The following is a 27,355-nucleotide window of genomic DNA, read 5'->3' as shown; positions in this document are numbered from 1 at the left end:
TCAAGTAAAGATATTGCATTCTGGGCCATGCTCAGGGATCATAAAGCAGTCAGAGAGGATGACACGCTCACCCCAGACAGCCAGCGCCAGCCATGTTCTTTTCTGCATGGCCAGTCATCAGTGCATATTGAAGCAGGATTGGGCTGCTGCAGAGCCCCGGTCTGTGTGACAGAGGGCCCCGCTGAGCACATTTGCTCTGGAGCACTTAAGCACCAGGCATGACAAGCCAGACAGGGTCAGCCTCCAACCAACCAGACCCTGACTAATAGTAGCATTAGAACACAGGGCGGCAGGTAGCCTTGCGGTTAAGAGCCTTGGGCCAGTAACTGAAAGGTTGCGGTTTTGAATCCGAGCCGACTGGGAGAAAAATTTGAAGATGAGCCCTTGAGGAAGTCGCTCTGGATAAGAGCATCTGCTATCTTTTGTAAACATGACAAACTACACCAAGAGAGGGAAAGACACATTGTGTCAGATCGTCGAATGAGCATTCAAATACATTTTTACATTGCCAAATTATTAGATGTCTGCAAAAAATGTACTTATTTTTTTTCGCACACTTTAAAAATCAGTGTGGACCAAACTGACGCGCTCTCCCCACTACTTATTGTTTCTGCAGTGAGTATTCACCCTCTAGAGAATGATGCAGTATATCTGCAGAAAAACATTGAGACCTCAAAAAAGAGGTGTGCAAATCAGGGAGACAAATGAACGGCTCTTTCACCGTTGAGGAGATGGGAAACATTGCCTGTGCTACTTCAATGGGACGCACAGTGCAATCTGGGCGATTCTGAGTGAATGGGAGTCTATTGAGCATTATCTCAAAAACCCAACATTAGCACGAAATTTAACAAATATTTTCAGAGATGTGAGAATTAACTTGCTATCTGTAATATTGTATAGCTTTGGAATCTTGACAATACGTACTATTGAGGAAAACAGGCACGTTTCAACATATACACCGACTTTGAGAAGGGATCGCGTGACGAGTAGCTTAGCAACTGTGTGACGCTGCATGACAACGTGAACGTGATTGGTCGACAGTGCTGGGTCAGGCGTTACACTGACGCAAAATATGATCAATGGCTTTCGAGATCAGACATCCTGGAGTTGTGACATCAGCCAGCATTGAAATCTGACATGTATGATATCTAAAAGTCGTATTCCTATTAAAATTCCAGTGTACTGAGAGCAACTTTACCACAGTTCTAAGTCATACAGGCCAGGCCGGATGTCAGCCAGCTTGAACGCCAATAACTCAGATTCACGGAAAACATGAAATGACCCAGAAAATCAAGACATAATTAGATGCACAAAACAATAACACTCAAAATGGGTGACCATTTCCTTTAATGCAGACATGGCTGTCACTCATTATATATATATATATATATACACAGTGGGGGAAGAAAGTATTTAGTCAGCCACCAATTGTGCAAGTTCTCCCACTTAAAAAGATGAGAGAGGCCAGTAATTTTCATCATGGGTACACTTCAACTATGACAGACAAAATTAGAAGAAAAAAATCTAGAAAATCACATTGTAGGATTTTTAATGAATTTATTTGCACATTATGGTGGAAAATAAGTATTTGGTCAATAACAAAAGTTTCTCAATACTTTGTTATATATCCTTTGTTGGCAATGACACATGTCAAACGTTTTCTGTAAGTCTTCACAAGGTTCTCACACACTGTTGCTGGTATTTTGGCCCATTCCTCCATGCAGATCTCCTCTAGAGCAGTGATGTTTTGGGGCTGTTGCTGGGCAACATGGACTTTCAACTCCTTCCAAAGATGTTCTATGGGGTTGAGTTCTGGAAACTGGCTAGGCCACTCCAGGACCTTGAAATGCTTCTTACAAAGCCACTCCTTCGTTGCCCGGGCGGTGTGTTTGGGATCATTGTCATGCTGAAAGACCCAGCCACGTTTCATGTTCTTTGGAATCAACTCAGCATTCTTTGTCCTCCAAACACGACGAGTTGAGTTTTTACAAAAAAGTTCTATTTTGGTTTCATCTGACCATATGACATTCTCCCAATCTTCTTCTGGATCATCCAAATGCTCTCTAGCAAACTTCAGACGGGCCTGGACATTTTCTGGCTTAAGCAGGGGGACACGTCTGGCAGTGCAGGATTTGAGTCCCTGGCGACGTAGTGTGTTACTGATGATAGGCTTTGTTACTTTGGTCCCAGCTCTCTGCAGGTCATTCACTAGGCCCCCCCGTGTGGTTCTGGGATTTTTGCTCACCGTTCTTGTGATTATTTTCACCCCACGGGGTGAGATCTTGCGTGGAGCCACAGATCGAGGGAGATTATCAGTGGTTTTGTATGTCTTCCATTTCCTAATAATTGCTCCCACAGTTGATTTCTTCAAACCAAGCTGCTTACCTATTACAGATTCAGTCTTCCCAGCCTGGTGCAGGTCTACAATTTTGTTTCTGGTGTCCTTTGACAGCTCTTTGGTCTTGGCCATAGTGGAGTTTGGAGTGTGACTGTTTGAAGTTGTGGACAGGTGTCTTTTATACTGATAACAAGTTCAAACAGGTGCCATTAATACAAGTAACGAGTGGAGGACAGAGGAGCCTCTTAAAGAGGAAGTTACAGGTCTGTGAGAGCCAGAAATCTTGCTTGTTTGTAGGTGACCATATACTTATTTTCCACCATAATTTGCAAATAAATTCATTGAAAATCCTACAATGTGATTTTCTGGATTTTTTTCTCATTTTGTCTGTCATAGTTGAAGTGTACGTATGATGAAAAGTACAGGCCTCATCTTTTTAAGTGGGAGAACTTGCACAATTGGTGGCTGACTAAATACTTTTTTGCCCCACTGTATATATGTGTGTTTTAAATGCAAATGTAATGATATTGAACTCAAGACACCAAACGACTGAAGTAGCTGAGTTGATCTGTCAGAATCAAGTGCCATTCTGTGACTGGCTAATATGCCTTGATATCGAGTATCATGATACTAAAATTGGTATCGAAATCAAAATTCTGGTATCATGACAACATTACCACACAGTCAGGCACCACTACCAATATGGAAGACCTCAGAAGAAAAGGCAGCTCACTCCTAGGTTGGACAACCTGTGGGTGTATGGATACACAGGTAACCTGTTAGTCAAGTGTACATACAATTGAAGTCGGAAGTTTACATACACTTAGGATGGAGTCACTAAAACTCGTTTTTCAACCACTCCACAAATTTCTTGTGGCAAGTCAGTTAGGACATCTACTTTGTGTATGACAAGTAATTTTTAAAACAATTGTTCACAGAGATTATTTAACTTATAATTCACTGTATCACAATTCCAGTGGGTCAGAAGTTTACATACACTAAGTTGACTGTGCCTTTAAACAGCTTGGAAAATTCCCAAAAATTATGTCATGGCTTTGGAAGCTTCTGATAGACTAATTGACATCATTTGAGTCAATTGGAGGTGTACCTGTGGATGTATTTCAAGGCCTACCTTCAAACTCAGTGGGAAAATCAAAAGAAATCAAAAGAAAATCACCCAAGACCTCAGAAAAAAAAGTTGTAGACCACCACAACTGTGGTTCATCCTTGGGAGCAATTTCCAAACGCCTGAAGGTACCACGTTCATCTGTACAAACAATAGTAAACAAGTATAAACACCATGGGACCACGCAGCCGTCATACTGCTGAGGAAGGAGACTCATTCTGTCTCCTTGTGGTGAACGTACGTTGGTGCGAAAAGTGCAAATCAATCCCAGAACAAAAGCAAAAGACCTTGTGAAACAGGTACAAAAGTATCTATATCCACAGTAAAACGAGTCCTATATCGACATAACCTGAAAGGCCGCAAAGCAAGGAAGAAGCCACTGCTCCAAAACCGCCAAAAGAAAGCCAGACTACGGTTTGCAAACTGCCCATGGAGACAAAGATCGCCCTTTTTGGAGAAATGTCCTCTTGCCTGATGAAACAAAAATTGAACTGTTTGGCCATAATGACCAAAGCTTGGTCGCAAATGGGTCTTCCAAATGGACAATGACCCCCAGCAAACTTCCAAAGTTGTGACAAAATGGCTTAAGGACAACAAAGTCAAGGTATTGGAGTGGCCATCACAAAGCTCTGACCTCAATCCCATAGAAAATGCGTGGGCAGAACTGCAAAAGCGTGTGCGGGCAAAGAGGCCTACAAACCGGACTCAATTACATCAGCTCTGTCAGGAGGAATGGGCCAAAATTCACCCAATCCATTATGGGAAACTTGTGGAAGGCTACCCGAAAAGTTTGACCCAAGTTTAAACAATTTAAAGGCAATGCTACCAAATACAAATGTTGTGTATGAAAACATCTGACCCACTGTGAATGTGAAATAAATCACTCTACTATTATTCTGACATTTCACATTCTTAAAAAAAAGTGGTGATCCTAACTGACCTAAAGACAATACATTTTTACTCTGATTAAATGCCAGGAATTGTGGAAAAACTGAGTTTAAATGTTAAGGTGTATGTAAACTTCCCGACTTCAACTGTGCCTGCCTAGTACCTGTGTAGTGTCCTCAGAGGGAGGTAAAAGAAAGGTTGAAAGACAACTGGTCTCAGTCACCATCATGACCAAAACAAACACTTCAATCTTAATTTGCTTCAGAAGCATTCAGCATACCCTCTATCGTGTTTGTGTTTCTGAGCTATTACAGTGTTGTGGATAGAAGGGTAAGAGAATACTGGGTCTAAGAGAAACAGATGGCGCTGACCCATAATTTGCTGGCAGCGAAATCATTTACCACCATAACCCTCACATGTAAGACTCTTCAGAGGACATGGTGTGTACGCACGTGACTCTCTTACCCTCGTTGATCTTGGCCATGTCGACGCTGGCATTGTTAAGCTGTAGGGCGGTCTGAAGTGCTGGGAGGAGCTGTCTGAGCAGTGAGGGGTCCTGGAGCAGGGGGGTATGGACGGGGGACTGCAGGACTGGGGACACGGGCACCGTGGTAGAGGCCGAAGAGGAACCGGGGGTAACCGATGTGGGGTTCAGGCCCGAGCCTGAGGAGGACGCCAATGCTGGCTGCTTCTCCGTCTGGGCCGATTCTGTGGAGGGAGGAGAGGAAGAAGGGGAAGGAGTGAGGGAGGCAGCCTTGTCAGATCTCAAATGTGATAAGCATTTGCACATCCGGTTATGATTCGCACATCTGATCACAATTTTTTTGCAGGTGCAGCGTGGGAAACATTTAACCTGCTGTGACTAGGGGACAGTATTTTCATTTTTGGAAAAATAACGTTCCCAAAGTAAACGGGACATTTTGTCAGGAAAAGATGCTAGAATATGCATATAATTGACAGCTTTAGATAGAAAACTCTAAAGTTTCCAAAACTCTAAAAACATTGTGAGTATAACAGAACTGATGTTGCAGGCGAAAGCCTGACAAAAATCCAATCCGGAAGTGACTCATGTTTTGAAGCTCTGCGTTCTGATGCGTCCCTATTGAGCAGTGAATGGGCTATCAACCAGATTACTTTTTCTACGTATTCCCCAAGGTGTCTACAGCATTGTGACGTAGTTTCGTGCCTTTATGTTGAAGAATAAGCGTAAGCGGCTACATTGCGCAAGTGGTCACCTGATGGCTCAGTGAATCTTGCATAAAATACAGAGGTAGCCATTTTTCCTCTCGCTCCTACTGAAAAACCAATTGTCCCGGTGGATATATTATCGAATAGATATTTGAAAAACACCTTGAGGATTGATTCTAAACAACGTTTGCCATGTTTCTGTCGATATTATGGAGCTAATTTGGAATATTTTTCGGCGTTGTCATGACCGCAATTTCCGGTCGACTTCTCAGCCAAACGTGAAGAACAAACGGAGCTATTTCGCCTACAAAAATAATATTTTTGGAAAAAAATGAACATTTGCTATCTAACTGGGAGTCTCGTGAGTGAAAACATCCGAAGCTCAAAGGTAAACGATTTAATTTGATTGCTTTTCTGATTTCCGTGACCAAGTTACCTGCTGCTAGCTGGACATAATGCTGTGCTATCGATAAACTTACACAAATGCTTGTCTTGCTTTGGCTGTAAAGCATATTTTGAAAATCTGAGATGACAGGGTGATTAACAAAAGGCTAAGGCTGTGTTTCAATATATTTCACTTGTGATTTTCATGAATAGGAATATTTTCTAGTCATATTTATGTCTGTTGCGTTATGCTAATTAGTGTCAGATGACAACGATCCCGTTCACAGGATGGGAGTTACAACAAGTTAAATGTAACTTAGCGTCTCACCTACCCTAGAGAGGTTAACGTCCCACCGGGCCAACATCCGGGTGAAACTGCAGAGCGCTAACATTCTAAATACACCATTTGTTATAGTAAACATTCTTGTAAATACATGCATCTTAAATAATTTAAAAGATGAACGTCTTATTAATCCAGCCGCTTGTGTCAGATTTCAAAAAGGCTTTACTGCGAAAGCAAACCATGCGATTTTCTGAGGACAGCTCCCTGTACACACAAGTATTACTAGCATTTTCCAACCAAGCATTAATTAGCGTCACGAAAGTCATATAACAATAAAATAAATTGCTTACCTTTGAAGATCTTCCTCTGGTGGCAATGCCAAGTGTCCTAACTACACAGTGAATGTTCGCTTTGTTTGATAACATCCATTTTTATAGCCAAACACAAAACATTTGTAAACCGCTTGCGTCGTGATTTCCATCTCATTCAACTTTAGACGAAGCGTTCATGGTAATTGCACACACGTTTATCCAGTTGTTGGTGTTGGTTTCAATCCTCAATCATCTGGTTGTTACTACCACAACCATACTTGACTGTTCTTTTCCCTGGATGTATTGACCGAAACAAACCGTTTTGAAGACACCAATCAACGACCTCATTGCGCACCAATGTCAGGACCGGTCTATCGTTGATTGATCTAGCTTGGAAGATAGCCAATGATTTTAGGTAAACGGCAATATGTAATGGTTATACGTTTGAAGACCAGCCTTTGTCGTAAACTCTAGTGTAAAAGAGGTTAATTCGCCATTGCAAATCCTACTTGACGGAGCCACGAGTGTTACGCATAGCAGTACATAGTCAATAGAATTGTCAGCAAGTTTATATATTTAAATTATGGCGAATAAATCAGGAAAAGCTAAAACAAAGTCTAGGTATACAGATTTAAACCAAATTATAGAGAAAGCGAGACCGAGTAAATAGTTACCCTCGTTACTAAAAAATATATATATATATTTTTTTATATATATTTTTTTTTTTGTGTGTGTTAGAATAGCATTTATGTATATAGTTATTTCCTTCAAAATGTATCACTGTACCAATTTGGCCACATTTGGTTACATTTGTGTGGGACACTTGGGTGACTTCATGCTCAATGTCATGTAGCTCGCTCATTTTTGAAGTTCTGTCTAAACCTTTGCTCAGCTATTGTTGCCATCTTTTCTTCATTCAAATCATCCCCAGCATCCTATCTGTATGTTTGGCTGTTCTTGATCGTTTGAAAGATGATGCAGCAACAATAAAAACTGAAAATGTATGTTTATTTCCTTGTATTTTCTTCTACCAGATCTATTGTGTTATATTCTCCTACATTCAATTCACATTTCCACAAAATTCAGTGTTTCCTTCCAAATGATACCAAGAATATGCATATCCTTGCTTCTGGGCCTGAGCTGCAGGCAGTTAGATTAGGGTGCCTTTAGGAAGGGGGGGAGGTACCCCCAAAGAGGCCAAGACAAAAGCTTAGCCTAATAAACAAGTGATACTGGCAAGTGCAGTGTACAATAATGCCTCTGTCTGGGCAACAGACACGTTTATTAACCTCTTGAGCTTATGGCTCAATACTGCCCCCGTTGGAGGAAGTGCGTGCCCATAGTAAACTGAAAATATTTTTTCCAAAATTGCTAATATATGCATATAATAATAATTATTGAATAGAAAACACTCTAAAGTTTCTAAAACCGTTTAAATTATGTCTGTATGTAAAGCAGAACTCTCAGGGCAGCCTTTCTCCCAAACTCTCTCTTGTCAAGAGAAAAGTTGGGTCAACTTTGACGTCATCGCCCCCACCCTTCCCAGGCAGCTACCGATCTGGGAACAGTATGTATTTGTTCAGCGCGATGTCTGCTTTCAATTGGCACGTTCATTGTTTGAATTTCGCGCTCCCTCATCCTTTGGCGGGCGAAAATGCCCGGTTCACTCTCACATACATGCACTCTATTGCGCGCGGCCGATTTGGGGAACGTTCTTTTCCAATAGACACCAGTTGAAGCCGGTTCGTTTGTTCGCGATGATCATTGTTTTACATGATAAAAACATCATTTTGCTCGATTCTGCACTTAGTTTGACCAGTTTAGTCAACATATAATATGTAATTTTGAAGTTTGATTGCGCAAGAGTGCGGGACCAGAAGGAGCAGAAGTTATTTTGGGTGCATTTCAGCTGAAGCTGTTAGCATATGCTAATACAAAGACGCACAACTTGAAACCAAACGATGTATTGGGTAAGTATGACTCCTTCTACGTCTTCTGATCGAAGAACATCAAAGGTAAGGGAATATTTATGTGGTTATTTTGGGTTTCTGTGGACTCCAAACGTAGAGGAGACACTGCTAATATCTGAGCGCCGACTCATAGCATAGACTAGTGAACGAATTCTGTAACGTTAAAAATAAATGTAACACAGCGGTTGTATTAAGAAGAAGTGTATCTTTGTAACTATATGTAGAACATGTATATTTAGTCATGTTTATTGCTTGTTATCTGACGTTATCTGTCCGAGCTATCATAATTTCTCCGGACATTTTGAGTAGCATTTTTGAAATGTCGTCATTGTAAACAGAGATTTATGGATATTAATGGCATATTATTGAAAAAAAAAAATGTACTGTGTAACATGTAATATTACTGTCATCTGATGAAGATTTTCAAAAGGTTAGTGAATTATTTATTTTTTAATCCTACTTTTAAATTTTATATTTTCTGGGACAAAATGGCCGCCGCTTGCATTTTGTTTCGGTGGTGGTCTAATATAAATGTGTGCTATGTTTTCGCCGTAAAACATTTTAGAAATCTGACTTGCTGGGTAGATGAACAAGGTGTTTATCTTTCATTTGAGCTATTGGACTTGTGTAGGTGTGGAGGTTAAATATGTCTAAGAATATTTTTTCACATTTTGCGTTATGCTAATGAGCTTGAGCCGTAGTCACGATCCCGGATCCGGGATGGGTAGCATCAAGAGGTTAAAGACAGGGTCCGCTCCAGTGGAAACTCAAAAGTGGAATCGCATTTTCAAATGACAACTCAGCGAGTGGGTGTGTCGAGCGAGTGACATTCATATAGTAGGGTCTGAAATTATTGACACTTGATAAAGATGAGCATTAATGACTGTACAAAATATATTGTATGCTCAATTGGGTAACACTTAACTTGACACCCAGTGTCATAACACATTATGACATGGTCATAACAGCGACAGAACTTGTCATGCCACATTTACACCTGTTGTGGCAGTGCCTTCAGACGTTTTCCACATTTTGTTACTACAGTCTTATTCAAAAATTTCTCAATCTACACACAATAAAAAATAAATATTCAGACCCTTTGCTATGAGACTCGAAATTGAGCTCAGCTGCATCCTGTTTCCAATGATCAGACTTGAAGTTTCTTCAACTTGATTGCAGTCCACCTGTGGTCAAGTCAATTGATTGGACATGATTTAGAAAGGTACACACCTATCTATATAAGGTTGAAAGTGCATGTCAGAGCAAAAACCAAGCCATGAGGTCGAAGGATTTGTCCGTAGAGCTCCGAGATGGGAATGTGTCGAGGCACAGATCTGGGGAAAGTTATCAAAACATTTCTGCAGCTTTCCCAGCGAAACTGAGCAATCGGGGGAGAAGGGCCCTGGTGAGGGAGGTGACCAAGAACCTGATGGTCACTGACAGAGCTCTAGAGTTCCTCTGCAGAGACAGAAGAACCTTCCAGAAGGACAACCATCTCTGCAGCACTCCACCAAGTCAGGTCTTTATGGTAGAGATGCCAGACAGAAGCCACTCCTCAGTTCAAGGCACATGACAGCCCCCTTAGAGTTTGCCAAAAGGCACTTAAAGGACCATGAGAAACAAGATTTTCTGGTCTGATGAAACCAAGAAATTTGGCCTGAATGCCAAGCATCATATCTGGAGGAAACCTGGAACCATCCCTACGGTGAAGCATGGTGGTGGCAGCATCATGCTATGGGGATGTTTTTTAGCGAAAGGGACTGTGAGACCAGTCGAGGCAATGATGAACAGAGAAAAGGGAAGTTTTTGATTTTTTTTATAAACCTTTAACTAAGCACTCCAGCTAAGAAAAAAAATTGTATTTACAACAATGGCCTACAGGGGAACAAGTGGGTTAACTGCCTTGTTCAGGGGCAGAACAAGAGATCAGCTCGGCGATTTGATCCAGCAACCTTTCGGTTACTGGCCCAACGCTCTAACCACTAGACTACCTGCCTCCACAGGTAGCCTAGTATAGAGAGATCCTTGATGAAAACCTGCTCCAGAGCGCTCAGGATCTCAGACTGGGTCAAAGGTTCACCAACAGGCACCTGAGGGGCGCAGCGGTCTAAGGCACTGCATCGCAGTGCTAGAGGCGTCACTACAGACCCTGGTTCTATTCCAAGTTGTATCACAACCGGCCGTGATCGGGAGTCCCATAGAGTGGCGCACAATTGGCCCAACGCCGTCTGGGTTTGGCCGGGGTTGGCCATCATTGTAAATCAATGTGTTCTTAACTGACTCGCCTAGTTAAATAAAAATACATTTTAAAAAACAGGCAATGACCCTAAGCACTCAGCCAAGACAATGCAGGAGTGGCTCTGAATGTCCTTGAGTGGCCCAGCCAGAGCCCGGACTTGAACCCGGTCGGGTCTGAATACAATTGTAAATGTCATATTTCAGGTTATTTTTAACAAATTAGCAAACATTACTAAAAATCTATTTTTGCTTTCTCACTATGGGGTATTGTGGGTAGATTCATCCAAGTTGGTAGAGTCACAAGCGATGTAGTCACTGAATGCTAGGAATATGGGACCAAATAAACTTGACTGCTTTATTTATAATAATCTTCAGGGGTGTCAATTTTGACCCCTACCTAACTTTTGATGTATTTGAGCAAATTGTAAATATACTTTCCCCATTTTCTTGAGCATACAATATAGCTCAGTATTTTAAATGATTTATTTTAGTCATTATTATAATGATTATAATGATTTATTTTAGTCATTATTGCTCATCTTTATCAAGGGTGTCAATTTCCCCACTGTACACAGTAGTTCTAGCTTGGATAAATATTCTAATGATTCAAACCATCTCAAATCAACAGGCTTTTGAAGTCTGGTTAGAAGCCCCTGCTAGACTGTCCTCCCCATCTGGCTGTACAGCACAGGCACACCAACATGAGCCACCACCACTCCTGCAGTATCTCCAGTAAGTGACTACACTTTCACTGAGACAATGACAGCCTTAGATTAAAATGATCTGAAAACACCAAGTCACAAATACCAGAGAATTATAAGAGTGGTTTTGAACGTCAACGGTGAAGATGCGACTCTGGGATGCTGGCCTTCTAGGCAGAGTTACAAAGAAAAAGCCATATCTCAGACTGGCCAATAAAAATAAAAGATTAAGATGGGCAAAAGAACACAGACACTGGACAGAGGAGCTGTGGGAGTCGCCTCTTCACGGTTGACTTTGAGACTGGGTACTATTTAATGACCCTGCTGGTTGAGTTCTTGTGAGGTGTCTGTTATTCAACTAATGTACTTGTCCTCTTGCCCAGTTGTGCACCGGAGCCTCCCACTCCTCTTTCTATTCTGGTTAGGGACAGTTTGTGCTGCTCTGTGAAGGGAGTAGTAAGCGTTGTACAATATCTTCAGTTTCTTGGCCATTTCTCGCATGGAATAGCCTTCATTTCTCAAAACAAGAATAGACTGACGAATTTCAGAAGAAAGGCCTTTGTTTCTGGACACTTTGAGCCTGTAATTGAACCCACAAATGCTGACGCTACAGATACTCAACTAGTCTAAAGAAGGCCAGTTGTATTGCTTCATTAATCAGCACAACAGTTTTCACCTGTGCTAACAATTGCAAAAGGGTTTTCTAACACAACGTGCCATTGGAACACAGGAGTGATGGTTGCTGATAATGGGCCTGTTACCAAACAATAGTCATTTACAGCATCTACACTGTATTTCTGATGTTATTTTAAAGGACAAAAATGTGATTTTATTTCAAAAACAAGGACATTTCTAAGTGACCAAACTTTTGAACGGTAGGGTAAGTCATAAAATATATTCACCCCTCCCAGTGTTGTAATCAAAACTTACCAGAAAGCATGTAGTCCTTGGCTCAGACAGTGTAATAGTGTGGGCAAAATAGCATCTCATTAGTGTGCAAGATCTTGAGAATCAGCTGTACATGTGATGGAAGAATGCACTGTGCATGCAGAGGGTTGCAATTCCATTGAATTGGGGATAGTTTAACCAAAATATGCCACAAGACCTAGAATTGCCTAATGTATATCCCACAAAAAAAGGTTCACTGTTAAGGCAACTTTTTTAATGAATATTAAGCTACATTTCAAGGCTTAACTTCCCATGGAAAATGTCTGGAAATTTACCGACCCTTTGAAACCCTAAATGTAGTTACAGTATGGAATTCACAACTAAATGTTTGCCAGCAAGATAACTTAATAGTTAAGATAACTGTCTAAAATGTTGTAAATGCTCTGCAGTTGTGCATTTGGATTGATAATTTAGTAGCTAATTGGCTATCTAGCTACGGCGGTTAGCTTCTACCAAAATCAAGCGTTGCATAGGGGCGGCAAGGTAGCCTAGTGGTTAGAGCATTGGACTAGTAGCCGGAAGGTTGCAAACCCCCGAGCTGACAAGGTACAAATCTGTCATTCTGCCCCTGAACCCACTGTTCCTAGGCCGTCATTGAAAATAAGAATTTGTTCTTAACTGACTTCCTGGTTAAATAAAGGTAAAATAAATAAATAGAACCCCCTCCTGGAACAAGAGCCTTGCAGTCTAATACGTTTTGGGCATGCAGCAAACTGAGTAGCATTTTAGAGTTACTTGTATGAACTGGGATGTCTGTCGTTAAATAGTTTAGATCAGAGACCGTATAAAATATTTGCAATGCGCTCGTTACCATTTAGTTAGAATTCTCTATGGGATTTTACATGTACTTGTTAGCATTGCTAACCTTCGGATTACAGAGGCTGTGGGGTTCGAAAATAGCTCCCCTTGTGCTTAGTGCAGGTATTACCGAATATCCCAGTATGGCACAAGGTCGGTATGAAGGCATGACACCGGCCAAGCCTACTTTTGTACCCCAATGGGAGACCTTGTATAAAAAAAAATTTTTTTAAAGACTTACTAGCAGCAGTAAAGCCAGTGGCTGATGTAGCCTGCTGCATGGCCTCCCGTCTGTAGTCCCGGTCTTTGGGGAAACTGTTGACCGGCGTCAACTTAGTGGAGGACTCCTTCTGCCTCTGCTCTCTGGGAAACAAACAAACGGTCAAGTTAGAGCTCAAGATTGCATCTCAAATGGCACCATCCATCCATCCATCACTACTTTTGACCAGGGCCCTAAGGTAAGTAAAACACATTGTCACTCAAAGATGAGGAAGATCTGCGCAAAGGTAGAGCCCTATATAATATGTTTGAATTTTTTTGCCCGATTCAGTTTAATCTGTATGGAAAAGCCAACTAAAATTTACTCCTGAGGTGCTGACCTGTTGCACCCTCTACAACCACTATTATTATAATTATTTGACCCTGCGGATCATCTATGAACGTTTGAACATTTTGGCCATGTACTGTTATAATCTCAACCCAGCACAGCCAGAAGAGGACCAGCTACCCCTCAGAGCATGGCCTATTCCTAGGTTCATGCCTTTCTAGGGAGTTTTTCCCTAGCCACTGTGCTTCTCCATCTGCAATGCTTGCTGTTTGGGGTTTTAGGCTGGGTTTCTATATAGCACTTTGTGACATCGGCTGATGTAAAAAGGGCTTTATAAATACATTTGATTGAGTTTAGTTTCTCCCCAAATTCCAAAATGGCCACAGGATTGATGCAAATAATGATATCACTCTGTCAGGAAGGCTACTTTGTAGTTAGTCTCACGTTGCCATACCTCAAATCACATCGTTGTCACGCCTCACTTTGAGGTCTAGAGAATTTTGTATTGCAAAACCGTTTTGAATGGTCGACTGGGATTTTGATTGGATGTTACATTTCAAGAACCCTCCACCCACACGCCCATAGAACGGGTGCTGTGTGTTATAAGAGTCACTGTTTTCCGTCCGGGTAGTTGTTGCCTATGCTAGTGTAAGTGTGGCTGATAGTCTGTCATCAGCATAATCCACTTTCAATTTCTATAAATAGCAAACACTTTTTTCCCCTAGTCTCGATTCGTCCACGTGGCCACTGGCTGTGCTACCACAAAAAAAAAATTGTTAAGATTGGGTCCTTGGTCAAACAGCAGAGGCAAGTAAATAAATGGTTCTCTTTATTAAACAATGTATTATTAGCTAGCTGGCTGGCTACAAGTAGGCGACTTTGAAGGCTAACACAACTGAGCTGCTAGCTAGCCAACGTTCCACACTATTTAGCTAAGGGAATTAAATGTAATCACCCAACATCCTATTAGCTAGCTATTCTGATGCAATCATTGTAAATTAAAAATAGTCACCAAAAGCGTAAATAACAGCCATGAAAGAGAGTGAAATTGCTGCTGTCATTGAAGGGAGAGTGTAGGCTAATAACCTATGCAGCAGATTGTGCAGATCTAGTGCCCATGCACTATTGGCTGCCTAGGCTAGCTGGTTAGGGCAGGTCATTTTGTGGGAGGACATTGGAGAATCTTTTCATAGTTCCAGTCCCTAGATGAGAAAACTGAGGACAGAGCGATAAATGGCAACATAATATTCAGTTCTGTCTAATTTGAGTATTATGAACACGATTTCTGTGATGTTTTCTGTCTTCAGACATGGAAAGCTGTCAAAGCCTGTTTGCAGATGGAGAGGTCCCAATGAATGCCCCAACAGACTAAGGGCATATCCTATATGCCATGGGTTACATGTGCAGGCCTACCTATGTTAGCAAATGTTGTATACAAAAATAGTTATAATCGACAACAATTGGAGCAGACCAATCATGCTGGAGGTCTGCTGGATGTGCAGGCTTCTGTTTCAGACAAGCAATAACACACCCGATTCAACCTTATGAGTTGAGTCAAGTGCGCTATTGCTGGGCTGGAATTGAAGTCTGCTCACCCTGTAGATCAGGGATCAGTGGAGCAAGGTTGGCCACCACTGGTCTGGAGTTTTTGTTCACCTGACCGAGAACGCCCCCATTCTCACCGACAGGGCTGTAGTGGAGCAGGTTGAGAGCTTCAAGTTCCTTGGTGTCCACATCAGCAAACTAGAATGATCCAAACACACCAAAAAGGTCGTGCAGAGGGCACGACAAAGCTTATTCCCCCTCAGGAAACGAAAAAGATTTGGCATGGGTCCTGAGATCCCCAAAAGGTTCTACAGCTGCAACATCGAGAGCATCCTGCCTGGTACGGCAATTGCTCAGCCTCCAACTGCAAGGCACTAGAGGATAGTGCGTATGGCCCAGTACATTACTGGGGCAAAGCTGCCTGCCATCCAGGAACTCTACACCAGGCGGTGTCAAAGGAAGGCCCTAAAACTTGTCAAAAATCCCAGCCACCCTGGTCATAGGCTGTTCTCTCTACTACCGCATGGCAAGCGGTACCGGAGTACCAAGTCTAGGACAAAAAAAAATACTTATTTTATCCATCTATTATACAGGTAATCAAACGGCTACCCGGACTGTTTGCAATGTGTTAAACCATTATTAAAAATGAACTAGTGTCAATGTTGATGAATCACATCACAATCAAGAGGGGGTGGTGTTCTGTCTAATGTGTCTGTTGTATTCCCAAATGAACATGTCCTTTTTGTGTAGTTGTAGAACTCCAATCTGTTTTATTTGATTGTCACCCTCAGTATATTAGCTATGTGAATCCATTTGCAGCTTATCATGAGGGATGCATCGCCAATGCAGCCATAAGCCTACAGTATGATGCCATTACTGGCCTTATGGGCATCTCATCTGAAGCAGAGAATAGCTAAACTCATACACTGTTTACATGTCGAGTTATATGTGCAGTTTAAAATGATACCAGTAGACAATGTTTAGTATGAGGCAAACCATATACCAGGTTTTGTACATGCCTTGTAAGTGCGGACATAAAATTGTTTAGTGGAAATCCATCTCTTGTCATGCAAGTACAGTATTGAAATAAGGAGACAATTAGGCTTCCTGGAGATTAGCATTAGAGGTTAAATTTATTTGATTAATTTTTGCACGGTTGCTCCTAAGGCACTAATCTGGTGAGCATTTAATTGGTTTGACGTGTTGCGAGGCGTCACTGATCAAATAAAATAAAATGTTATTGGTCATATACACATGTTTAGCAGCTGTTATTGCGGGTGTAGCGAAATGATTGTTCCTAGCTCCAACAGTGGAGTAATATCTAACAATTTCACAACATATACCCAATATACACAAATATAAGTAAAGGAGAAAATATAAATGTATGGACAAGCAATGTCAGGGCGGCATATACTAACAGTAGAATAGAATACAGTATATACGAGTTGAGAAATAGAAAATATGTAAACATTATTAGTGGCCAGTAAGTAATTTCAAGTCTATGTATATAGGCAGCCGCCTCTAATGTGCTAGTGATGGCTATTTAACAGTCTGATGGCCTTGAGATTGAAAAACAGCTTCTGTCTCTCGGTCCCAGCTTTGATGCACCTGTACTGACCTCGCCTTCTGGATGATAGCGGGGTGAACAGGCAGTGGCTCGGGTGGTTGTTGTCCTTGATCTTTTCGGCCTTCCTGTGACATCAGGTGATGTAGGTGTCCTGGAGGGCAGGTAGTTTGCCCCCGGTGATGTGTTGGGCAGACCACACCACCCTCTGGAGAGCCCTGCAGTTGCGGGCGGTGCAGTTGCCATACCAGGCGGTGATACAGCCCGACAGGATGCTCTCAATTGTGCCTCTGTAAAAGTTTGTTAGGGTTTTAGGTACCAAGCCAACTTTCTTCAACCTCCTGAGGTTAAAGAGGCACTGTTGCACCTTCTTCACCAGACTGTGTGGGTGGACCATTTCAGTTTGTCAGTGATGTGTACGCCAAAGAACTTGAAGCATTCCACCTTCTCCACTGCGGCCCAGTAAATGTGGATAGGTGGGGTGCTCCCTCTGCTGTTTCCCGAAGTCCACAATTATCTTGTTTTGTTGACGTTGAGTGAGGATATTTTCCTGGCACCACACTCCCAGAGCCCTCACCTCCTCCCTGTAGGCCGTCTCGTCATTGTTGGTAATAAGCCTACTACTGTTGTGTCGTCTGCAAACTTGATTGAGTTGGAGGCGTGCGTGGCCACGCATTCATGGGTGAACAGGGAGTACAAGAGGGGGCTGCGCATGCACCAGGTTTCCAAACTCTCTTTAGAGGATTACTGCCATGGAACTTCCCCATGCTTCCTGTTTTAGGGAAGCCTGGTTCACGAGAAGGCTACTTTGTAGTTAAAATTTAACTGGGAAAGGTTTTCTGGAAAGCCTTTTCATTTCTACCAGAACTTTTGTAATTATTAGCATCATCGCTAACAGCTACACAAAATGAAGAAAGGGAAAGGTGGATACCTAGTCAGTGGTACAACAATGCATTCAAATGAAACGTGTCTTCCGCATTTAACCCAACCCCCCTGAATCAGAGAGGTGCTGCCTTAATCATACCTGCACCACACGCCGTTTCAGAAAGTTCCAGAAATATATGAAAAACTGATGCATTTTGTTAATGTCTTATGATTAACTTAATGAATACATTTTCTAATAATGTCAACAAATGTAGTTGATTTCATACTAAGTTCAATACATTTTTGAATATTGTTGAATGGCAGTTTTAAGTGTCTGTATTCCAAGATTCTGTCCACGTTCTCCGAAATGTGGATTTTTTAAGGCCCTGCAAATTGAATGGTAACTTAAGCCATATTGTTTGTATGTTACATTTAATGCAATAACAAATCAGGACCAGGGTAGAGCAAAGCAAAGCCATCTTAGTCTCAGTTTTTTGGTAAGCGGTGTTTATGAATTCAGACATCAGTTTCACAGCTCATCAAGCACTTAAGACACAAGCATTTTAAAAATGAATAGAAAACCAGGCCAGCCAGCACAGTTCAGCTCAACTAGGCTCAGTAGTGTGAAATCTGTATTATGTTAATGAAAATGGCATAATGCGTACCTCTCCAGCCACTCTTTGGGTTTCTCCCACTGTGAGACCTCGGTCCTGCAGTTGTAGTAGTACTTCTTCCCAGAGGAACTGATGTGCTCTGACCAGTCATCTTTATCTTCATATGGCTGAGGAGTACATTTATGTAAGGGAGAAAGGAAAAAGGTGAGTGAGGGAGAGGGCAGCATTTTACATTGAGGACCTCCCGAGACAGGAATACCACGGGAGGACATCTGCCGAGAGACTGGTCTCCCAACGGCGGACCTACCAGGTGACATGAACCACAGAGAGTTATGGCAAGCCATCATTCTGTGCATTGTGCCACCACAAGCAAGCAAGCAGACTGAGGGCATCAACAATGTCTTCAGAAAGTATTCATACACCTTCACTTATTCAACTTTGTTGTGTTACAGCGGGAATTCAAAATGGATAACATTTATTTCTCACCCATCTACACACAATACACCATGACAAAGACAAAACATGTTTTTAGAAGTTAAAGTAAATTTATTGAAATACAGTAATATCTGATTTACATAAGTATTCACACCAGAGTCAAGAAATGTTAATCACATATGGCAGCAATTACAACGGAGTCTTTCTGGGTAAGTCTAAGAGCTTGGCACACCTGGATTGTACCATATTTACACATGAATTAAAACAATTCTTCAAGCTCTATCAAGTTGGTTGTTGCTAGACAGCCATTTAACTCTTGCCATAGATGCCACCCAGGAACATTCAGCATAGTCTTGGTAAGCAGTGAATATTTGGCCTTTGGTTTAGGTTATTGTCCTGCTGAAAGGTGAATTTGTCTCCCAGTGTCTGTTGGAAAGCAGACAACCAGATTTTCCTCTAGTATTTTGCCTGTGCTTAGCTCTATTCTGTTTCTTGTTATCCCCAAAATATGGAGTGTGGTACTCAGGCATGTTTTGGATTATTTATATTATGTACAGGCTTCCTTCTTTTCACTCTCATTTAGGTTAGTATTGTGGAGTAACTTTTATTGTCCTCAGCACAAGGTGCAACTGTGCAATGATCATGCTGTTTAATAAGCTTCTTGATATGGCACGCCCGTCAGGTGGACAGATTATTTTTTGCAAATAATAAATAATGATTTACTGGGGTGTAAATAGATCTGTGCACAAAATTTGAGCGAAATACTATTTTTGTGCATTATATATCCTCCCTCATACTGAAAAGATGTGTGTATCTATACATCTATACACATCTATATCTATACACATCTATATCTATACACATCTATATCTATACACATCTATATCTATACACATCTATATCTATACACATCTATATCTATATATACACACACACACACACTATATCACAAAAGTGAGTACACCACTCACATTTCTGTAAATATTTGAGTATATATTTTCAGTATGAGGGAGTGTGGTTAACAGACATTCTGGGATCATCAGTAGGTGGGGGAAATTAACTATATTCTGGTAATCAGAACAATTGAACATATGCAGTGGTACTTAATGAATATGATGTCAGTTCGGTTGTCATCTGAGACATTCTAATCAATGATAAGATGACAAACTCTACAGTGGAAAGTCTACACAGAGTTATCGGATTCCCATGGAATTGTTGTTCAATTTAAAATGTTTGAATATGAAATTATTTGTGACGGGATGAAATGTGATATTAGCTTCTAAAATGTGAGATGTGTGTTAGGGCTGCTCAATCAGGGGCCCGCCCTGTGAAGGGACATGGGCTATAAAACTTTTCAAACACGCCCTCCTCTCCCTTCCTATATAAAGCCTTGACGACAACAGAACTTCCTGTTCCGAGGATGTGAGGACGACGGTCCGATGTCAGAATGGTTCAGATAATAACTACAGAACGAAGCCAACATCAGCATGAGCTTTGGTTGCGAATGGTATGAACTTTGAACTCTTATTCACGACAGAAGTGATACCTCCTAGCCGCTGAGTTAGCGACCGCAAACGCAGGTTAGGAAGTAACAGAGTATCCCATCTACCACACAACAACATTACCACAACGTATCCAATTGACCACCAGAGACATTCTTCAAAGGACAAAGGACTCGGTTTGGCAACACGGTCTTCCATCTACAACCAACCTACTGAAGCGTAGCTCAGAGTAAATATGTATTGCATTTTCCTTTTCCAAATGGGCAGTAATTTAGAATGCATAAGATACTGTAATTATGATAGGAACAAAGTCTAAGCTGTGCTGTCTTCCCGCTCTTTCACTCAACCCAGCCCCTTTTCCTTTGTGTAACAAGCGGTCATATATGTTCCGCCCGCTAGGGATGTTTTCTGTTATGACGTAATTTGTAATCAAGTTATGATTTAATTATGTGCATGTGTGATTAGTTAGGTATTTAGTAAATAAATTAAACCCAATTTTGTATTGCTGTTTCAAATTGTTAGCCAGGGTTCTTGCAGAAATGTACAACTTTCAGATGAGACTGAAGTAAGATGACGATTAATGTTGACTGCTATTGAGGTAAAATATTACTAGGTCTTTAAGAGTTTATTCGGAAGATAAGAGCTCTATAAATATTATTTTGTGGTGCCCGACTCTCTAGTTAATTACATTTACATGATAAGCTCAATCAGGTGATACTAATTACGGAAAAATTATTTTATAGAATAGCATGTCATATCACTTAATCCGGCATAGCCAAAGACACGACAAGATATACTCAAATATTTACAAAAATGTGAGGGGTGTACTCACTTTTGTGATATACTGTGTGTATGTACAGTGGGGCAAAAAAGTATTTAGTTAGCCACCAATTGTGTAAGTTCTTCCACTTAAAAAGATGAGGCCTGTAATTTTCATCATAGGTACACTTCAACTATGACAGACAAAAGGAGGGGGAAAAAATGCAGAAAATCACATTTTTAATGAATTTATTTGCAAATTGTGGTGGAAAATAAGTATTTGGTCACCTACAAACAAGCAAGATTTCTGGCTCTCACAGACCTGTAACAACTTCTTTAAGAGGCTCCTCTGTCCTCCACTCGTTACCTGTATTAATGGCACCTGTTTGAACTTGTTATCAGTATAAAAGACACCTGTCCACAACCTCAAACAGTCACACTCCAAACTCCACTATGGCCAAGACCAAAGAGCTGTCAAAGGACACCAGAAACAAAATTGTAGACCTGCACCAGACTGGGAAGACTGAATCTGCAATAGGTAAGCAGCTTGGTTTGAAGAAAATGGGAGCAATGATTAGGAAATGGAAGACATACAAGACCACTGATAATCTCCCTCGATCTGGGGCTCCACGCAAAATCTCACCCCGTGGGGTCAAAATGATCACACGAACGGTGAGCAAAAATCCCAGAACCACACGAGGGGACCTAGTGAATGACCTGCAGAGAGCTGGGACCAAAGTAACAAAGCCTACCATCAGTAACACACTACGCCGCCAGCGACTCAAATCCTGCAGTGCCAGATGTGTCCCCCTGCTTAAGCCAGTACATGTCCAGGCCAGTCTGAAGTTTGCTAGAGAGCATTTGGATGATCCAGAAGAAGATTGGGAGAATGTCATATGGTCAGATGAAACCAAAATAGAACTTTTTGGTAAAAACTCAACTCATTGTGTTTGGAGGACAAAGAATGCTGAGTTGCATCCAAAGAACACCATACCTACTGTGAAGCATGGGGGTGGAAACATCATGCTTTGAAGCTGTTTTTCTGCAAAGGGACCAGGACGACTGATCCGTGTAAAGGAAAGAATGAATGGGGCCATGTATCGTGAGATTTTGAGTGAAAACCTCATTCCATCAGCAAGGGCATTGAAGATGAAACGTGGCTGGGTCTTTCAGCATGACAATGATCCCAAACACACCGCCCGGGCAACAAAGCAATGGCTTCGTAAGAAGCATTTCAAGGTCCTGGAGTGGCCTAGCCAGTTTCCAGATCTCAACCCCATAGAAAATCTTTGGAGGGAGTTGAACGTCCGTGTTGCCCAGCAACAGCCCCAAAACATCACTGCTCTAGAGGATATCTGGATGGAGGAATGGGCCAAAATACCAGCAAAAATGTGTGAAAAGACTTACAGGAAAAACATTTTACCTCTGTCATTGCCAACAAAGGGTATATAACAAAGTATTCAGAAACTTTTGTTATTGACCAAATACTTATTTTCCACCATAATTTGCCAAAAAAATCCTACAATGTGATTTTCTGGATTTTTTTTTTCTCATTTTGTCTGTCATAGTTGAAGTGTACCTATGATGAAAATTACAGGCCTCATCTTTTTAAGTGGAAGAACTTGCACAATTGGTGGCAGACTAAATACTTTTTTGCCCCACTGTGTGTATATATACACACACACTTCTCTTTTTTTTGTGCATATGGTGTTGTGTTTAGGCCGTGACAAAGTCTCAATGGAATCCATTTTAAATTCAGAGTAACAAAATGTGGGAAAAGTCTGAATACTTTATGAAGGCCCTGTAGGGTGGGTAGAGCGAGAGAGAGCGAGAGAGAGCGAGAGCGAGAGAGAGCGAGAGCGAGAGCGAGCGAGAGAGAGAGAGAGCGAGAGCGAGAGCGAGCGAGAGAGAGAGAGCAAGAGAGAGCGAGAGAGAGCGAGAGAGAGCGAGCGAGAGAGAGCGAGAGAGAGCGAGAGAGAGCGAGAGAGAGCGAGAGAGAGCGAGAGAGAGCGAGAGAGAGCGAGAGAGAGAGACATTTGGCAAGAAGATGACGACATTCGGGAAAGGAAAGAGCATGAGAAGGGACAATTAAGTAAGGATAGGAGAAAATACAACGCTGCATTTTATCCCATCAAGAGTTGAGGCAAAAAATATATACCGCAGCAAAAGAGGGATTAGATCTGATGCAAGAGCTTGCAATGTGAGATGTAAAAGATGTGTGGGTCTATCTGGGCATGAAGGTTTGGCTCCGATACCAGGGCTGGTTGGGAGATGAGACGGAGGGACAGATGCTGGCTAACCCAACTGACAACTAGGAAGGCTTCTCAAGATTTCAAAATATTGCTGTTTTTGTGATTGTTGAGGTGGATGCTTCCATGTACAAAACCCAAGACAAATTCCTAGCAACATTGGTAGCATTGCAATAATGTTTCCAGATTCGGAAAACCACCTGCCCAGGGACTACAGATACAAATTTGTTGTATTAACAGGCCTGTTGAGTAATGGTGTGCATGGTACCAGTCAGCTAAATATAATAAAAAGTTAAATAAAGATCAGCAAAATGTATTTTATTTTTGACAAGTGACAAACACTTGAATTATGTTCAATGTCATCCAATAATTAGGGACTAGGGTCTATGGACAACAATAAAGAAAGGCAAGGCCGTGTTCAGGCTCCGTTCTTTGGGAACCAATGTTCATGAACTCCAAGACAGCAGCTTCACAGCTCATTACTGACTGAAGAGGCCAGCCACTTGACACACACACACTTAACATCTTTTAAATGAAAACAAAAGTAGGAGAGGAATTAGCCTAGCAGCTGATAGAAGCATAAGACTGTTTCCCCCTGTAGGTTTTCACTTGATATCGGTGTTACCTTGGTCCTGCTTGCTATCAAAGACATACTTTTTGAGAAGACGAAAGGACAATTTATCTATCCGTTCAACAATCATTCTGGACCTCTGAAAGAGTATTTTCTCGTTTACCAAGGCAAATGTACTGTGACAATTTACCCGACACGTATGAATGGAAAACTAATGTTGGTGAAGCCTGCCCTTATTTTATTTGTTTCCAATTTAAATCAATCAAATACAAGACTTTAAAATAATTGTCTGACGAGGTCATTTTTATCAAGATCGGGGGGAAAATATCCCTGGACTGTCCATATTTGAAATGTGTTACGAAATCCAGTCAATTGTTAGATTTAAATAATCTATATTTATTTATCAAATGAAAATGTAGGCTAACAAAGTTATCAAATGGCATATAAACTCAGCAAAATTTTTTTTTCCATTTTCAGGACCCTGTCTTTCAAAGATAATTCGTAAAAATCCAGATAACTTCACAGATCACCATTGTAAATGCTTTAAACATCATACTAGGACTTCTAGTAGGCCTGTTGTAAGGTAGGTCCTCACCAGTCATCACGGGCAACCGCGTCGCCTATGGGCACAAACCAATTGTCGCAGGACCAGGCATCACTGCTCTTCACTGACGAGTCACGGTTTTGCCTCACCAGGGGTGATGGTCAGATTCACGTTTATCGTCAAAGGAATGAGTGTTACACGAGGTCTGTACTCTGGAGCGGGATCGATTTGGAGGGTCCATCATGGTCTGGGGCGGTGTGTCACAGCATCATCGGACTGAGATTGCAGGCAATCTCAACGCTTTGCATTACATGGAAGACATCCTCCTCCTTCATGTGGTACCCTTCGTGCAGGCTCATCCTGACATGACCCTCCAGCATGACAATGCCACCAGCCATACTGCTCGTTCTGTGAGTGATTTCCTGCAAGGCAGGTATGTCAGTGTTCTGCCGTGGCCAGCGAAGAGCCCGGATCTCAATCCCATTGAGCACATCTAGGACCTGTTGGATCGGAGGGTGAGGGCTAGGGCCATTCCCCCCAGAAATGTCTGGGAACTTGAAGGGGCCTTGGTGGAAGAGTGGGGTAACATCTCACAGCAAGAACTGGAAAATCTGGTGCAGTCCATGAGGAGGAGATGCACTGCAGTACTTAACGCAGCTGGTGGCCACACCAGACACCAACTTACTTTGGATTTTGACCCCTTTGTTCAGGGACACATTATTCCATTTGTTAGTCACATGTCGGTGGAACTTGTTCAGTTTATGTCTCAGTTGTTGAATCTTATGTTTATACAAATATTTACTCATGTTAAGTTTGCTGAAAATAAAACGCAAGTTGACAGAGAGAAAGTTTCTTTTTTTTCTGAGTTTATAATATTTTGCCATTTAAAGATGGAATCTGCATTAAGGGAAATGGCGCAACCATCCGCCCCAGTACTTTTATTTATTGTCCTTGTTTTGTGGACGAAACGGAGGCGAGGTGCTTAGATCAAGTTGTTGAAATATCCCAAAAAGACGTGGCAGTTACAACATTAAGGTGAAATGTTTTAACGAAATATATAGGCCAACTATATTGTTGTACCCTAATAAGTATGTTTACATTGAAGCAGCTTTATGGTTTCTGATGCCCCTGATAGGTTAATATTTCAATGGGGGTGGTAGTGGAGAACCTAGACACGCAGCTGTCTGAATCAAACTCGCTTGTCACAGTAACAAGAGATCAACTGATCAGGGCCTGGTTTCCTAAAAGCATTTTATGGCCATGTTCATCGTTAGAACCTTCTTAAGGGCATCGTTATCGCTGAGCTGTTTCCCAAAACCACCGTTACTAAAGTTGCACTTGAAAACGCTCGTTATTTACCGACTGCCTCAGACCACTCGCAGCAGGTAAGTGCTTCGTTAGATGCTTTTTTTTGCCATCTTGTGCCACTATTGAAAGATCTCCGCTAAAACTATGATGTTTATCTGTCTGACTACCAATAACTTCAGAACCAAGTCGACTACAAATAGAGTCGTTGCAATTGTTACGAATAAGCAAAGGATAAAAAGATGCTTCAAATTAACACAGATGACTGCATTAAAAGATTGGAAAATGTAGGCCCATGTAGCCTATCATATTTAAATCAATTGAGTTCCATTTTGTCAATTGAGTTCCTCAATATATTTGATTTGTAACAACGTGCGCAATAACGTGCCCAATCTGTGTTTCAGTGCATTATTATTGGGTAAACCTAATAAGCCCTACTTTTCTTTCGATCCCATCACTGATACGTGGTGGTCTAACGACGTACTTAGCAAAAGTTCTCCGCGTGGTGTTTTTGGGAAACGCACGTTACATCTTCGGCCATCGTAGGAACAATTATTAAAACATTTAATTATTTATTCCTGGAAGAAGAAAAATACAGTATGACAAAAAGTAAGAAAAACTTTACATTCCAGAGCGGCACCAGAACATCCAATTGTAGTGAACGATGCATTGTTAAAAAACACTCGTAAGCCTAAGTTCCATCGCTATATGGAAACCGGACCCTGGTGGTTTATTCTTGTGCGTTTTTGGTTGCAAGCAAGATTGCTTTAACAAGCAGGTTCATGTAATCTCCAATTACTAGAATTATGGAATTCAGCAGTAATGGGTAACACTAAAATCTGCCTGTTGGTTGCAATGAACCCTCAATGTTTGTGCCTGGGGGGGTGGGGTGTCAAGGGATGTAAGTATGTAAGCGGAAGTCGAAGTTCACATACACGTTAGCCAAATACATCTCAACTGAGTTTTTCACAATTCCTGACATTTATTCCAAGTAAAAATTCCCTGTCTTGGGTCAGTTAGGATCACCACTTTATTTTAAGAACTTGAAATGTCAGAATAATAATAGTAGAGAATGATTTATTTCAGCTTTTATTTCTTTCATCACATTCCCAGTTGGTCAGAAGTTTACATACTCAATTAGTATTTGGTAGTATTGGCATTAAATTGTTCAAATGTTTTGGTTAGCCTTCCACAAGCTTCCCACAATAAGTTGGATGAATTTTGGCCCATTAGGCTATCAGATGCTTCTAAAGCCATGACAACATTTTCTGGAATTTTCCAAGCTGTTTAAAGGCACAGTTAACTTAGTGTATGTAGACTTCTAACCCACTGGATCTGTGATAACAAATTATAACTAATCTGCCTGTAAACAATTGTTGGAAAAATTACTTGTCATGCACAAAGTAGAAGTCCTAACAGGCTTGCCAAAACTATAGTTTGTTACCTTCTTATGGCTGCAGGGGCAGTATTGAGTAGCTTGGATGAAAGGTGCCCAGAGTAAACGGCCTGCTCCTCGGTCCCAGTTGCTAATATATGCATATTATTATTATTAATATTGGATAGAAAACCTCTGAAGTTTCTAAAACGGGTGTTGACCGTCTATAAATTCGTCAGTTATTCTGCGCTCTGGCACACAGACGAGAGTGCTCTGAAATCAGAGTAGATAGCCAGAGCGAATTTACT

General features: G+C 41.4%; 1 protein-coding gene across 1 annotated transcript in view; it reads right to left on the bottom strand.

The window, feature by feature from the left end:
* Positions 1-27,355, bottom strand: part of LOC112228047 (WW domain-containing adapter protein with coiled-coil) — a 70,527-nt gene that overhangs the window by 23,136 nt on the left and 20,036 nt on the right. Inside the window, exons 5-7 of the mRNA XM_024393191.2 lie at positions 18,359-18,474; positions 13,415-13,536; positions 4,818-5,060 (exon numbers count right to left, since the gene is read on the bottom strand). Coding sequence (XP_024248959.1) covers positions 4,818-5,060; positions 13,415-13,536; positions 18,359-18,474 — 481 coding nt within the window. The remainder of the gene's footprint in view (positions 1-4,817; positions 5,061-13,414; positions 13,537-18,358; positions 18,475-27,355) is intronic.

Source organism: Oncorhynchus tshawytscha, linkage group LG29 (genome assembly GCF_018296145.1).
Source record: "Oncorhynchus tshawytscha isolate Ot180627B linkage group LG29, Otsh_v2.0, whole genome shotgun sequence".
NCBI lineage: Eukaryota > Metazoa > Chordata > Actinopteri > Salmoniformes > Salmonidae > Oncorhynchus > Oncorhynchus tshawytscha.
This window is presented reverse-complemented; position numbering and strand designations above follow the sequence as displayed.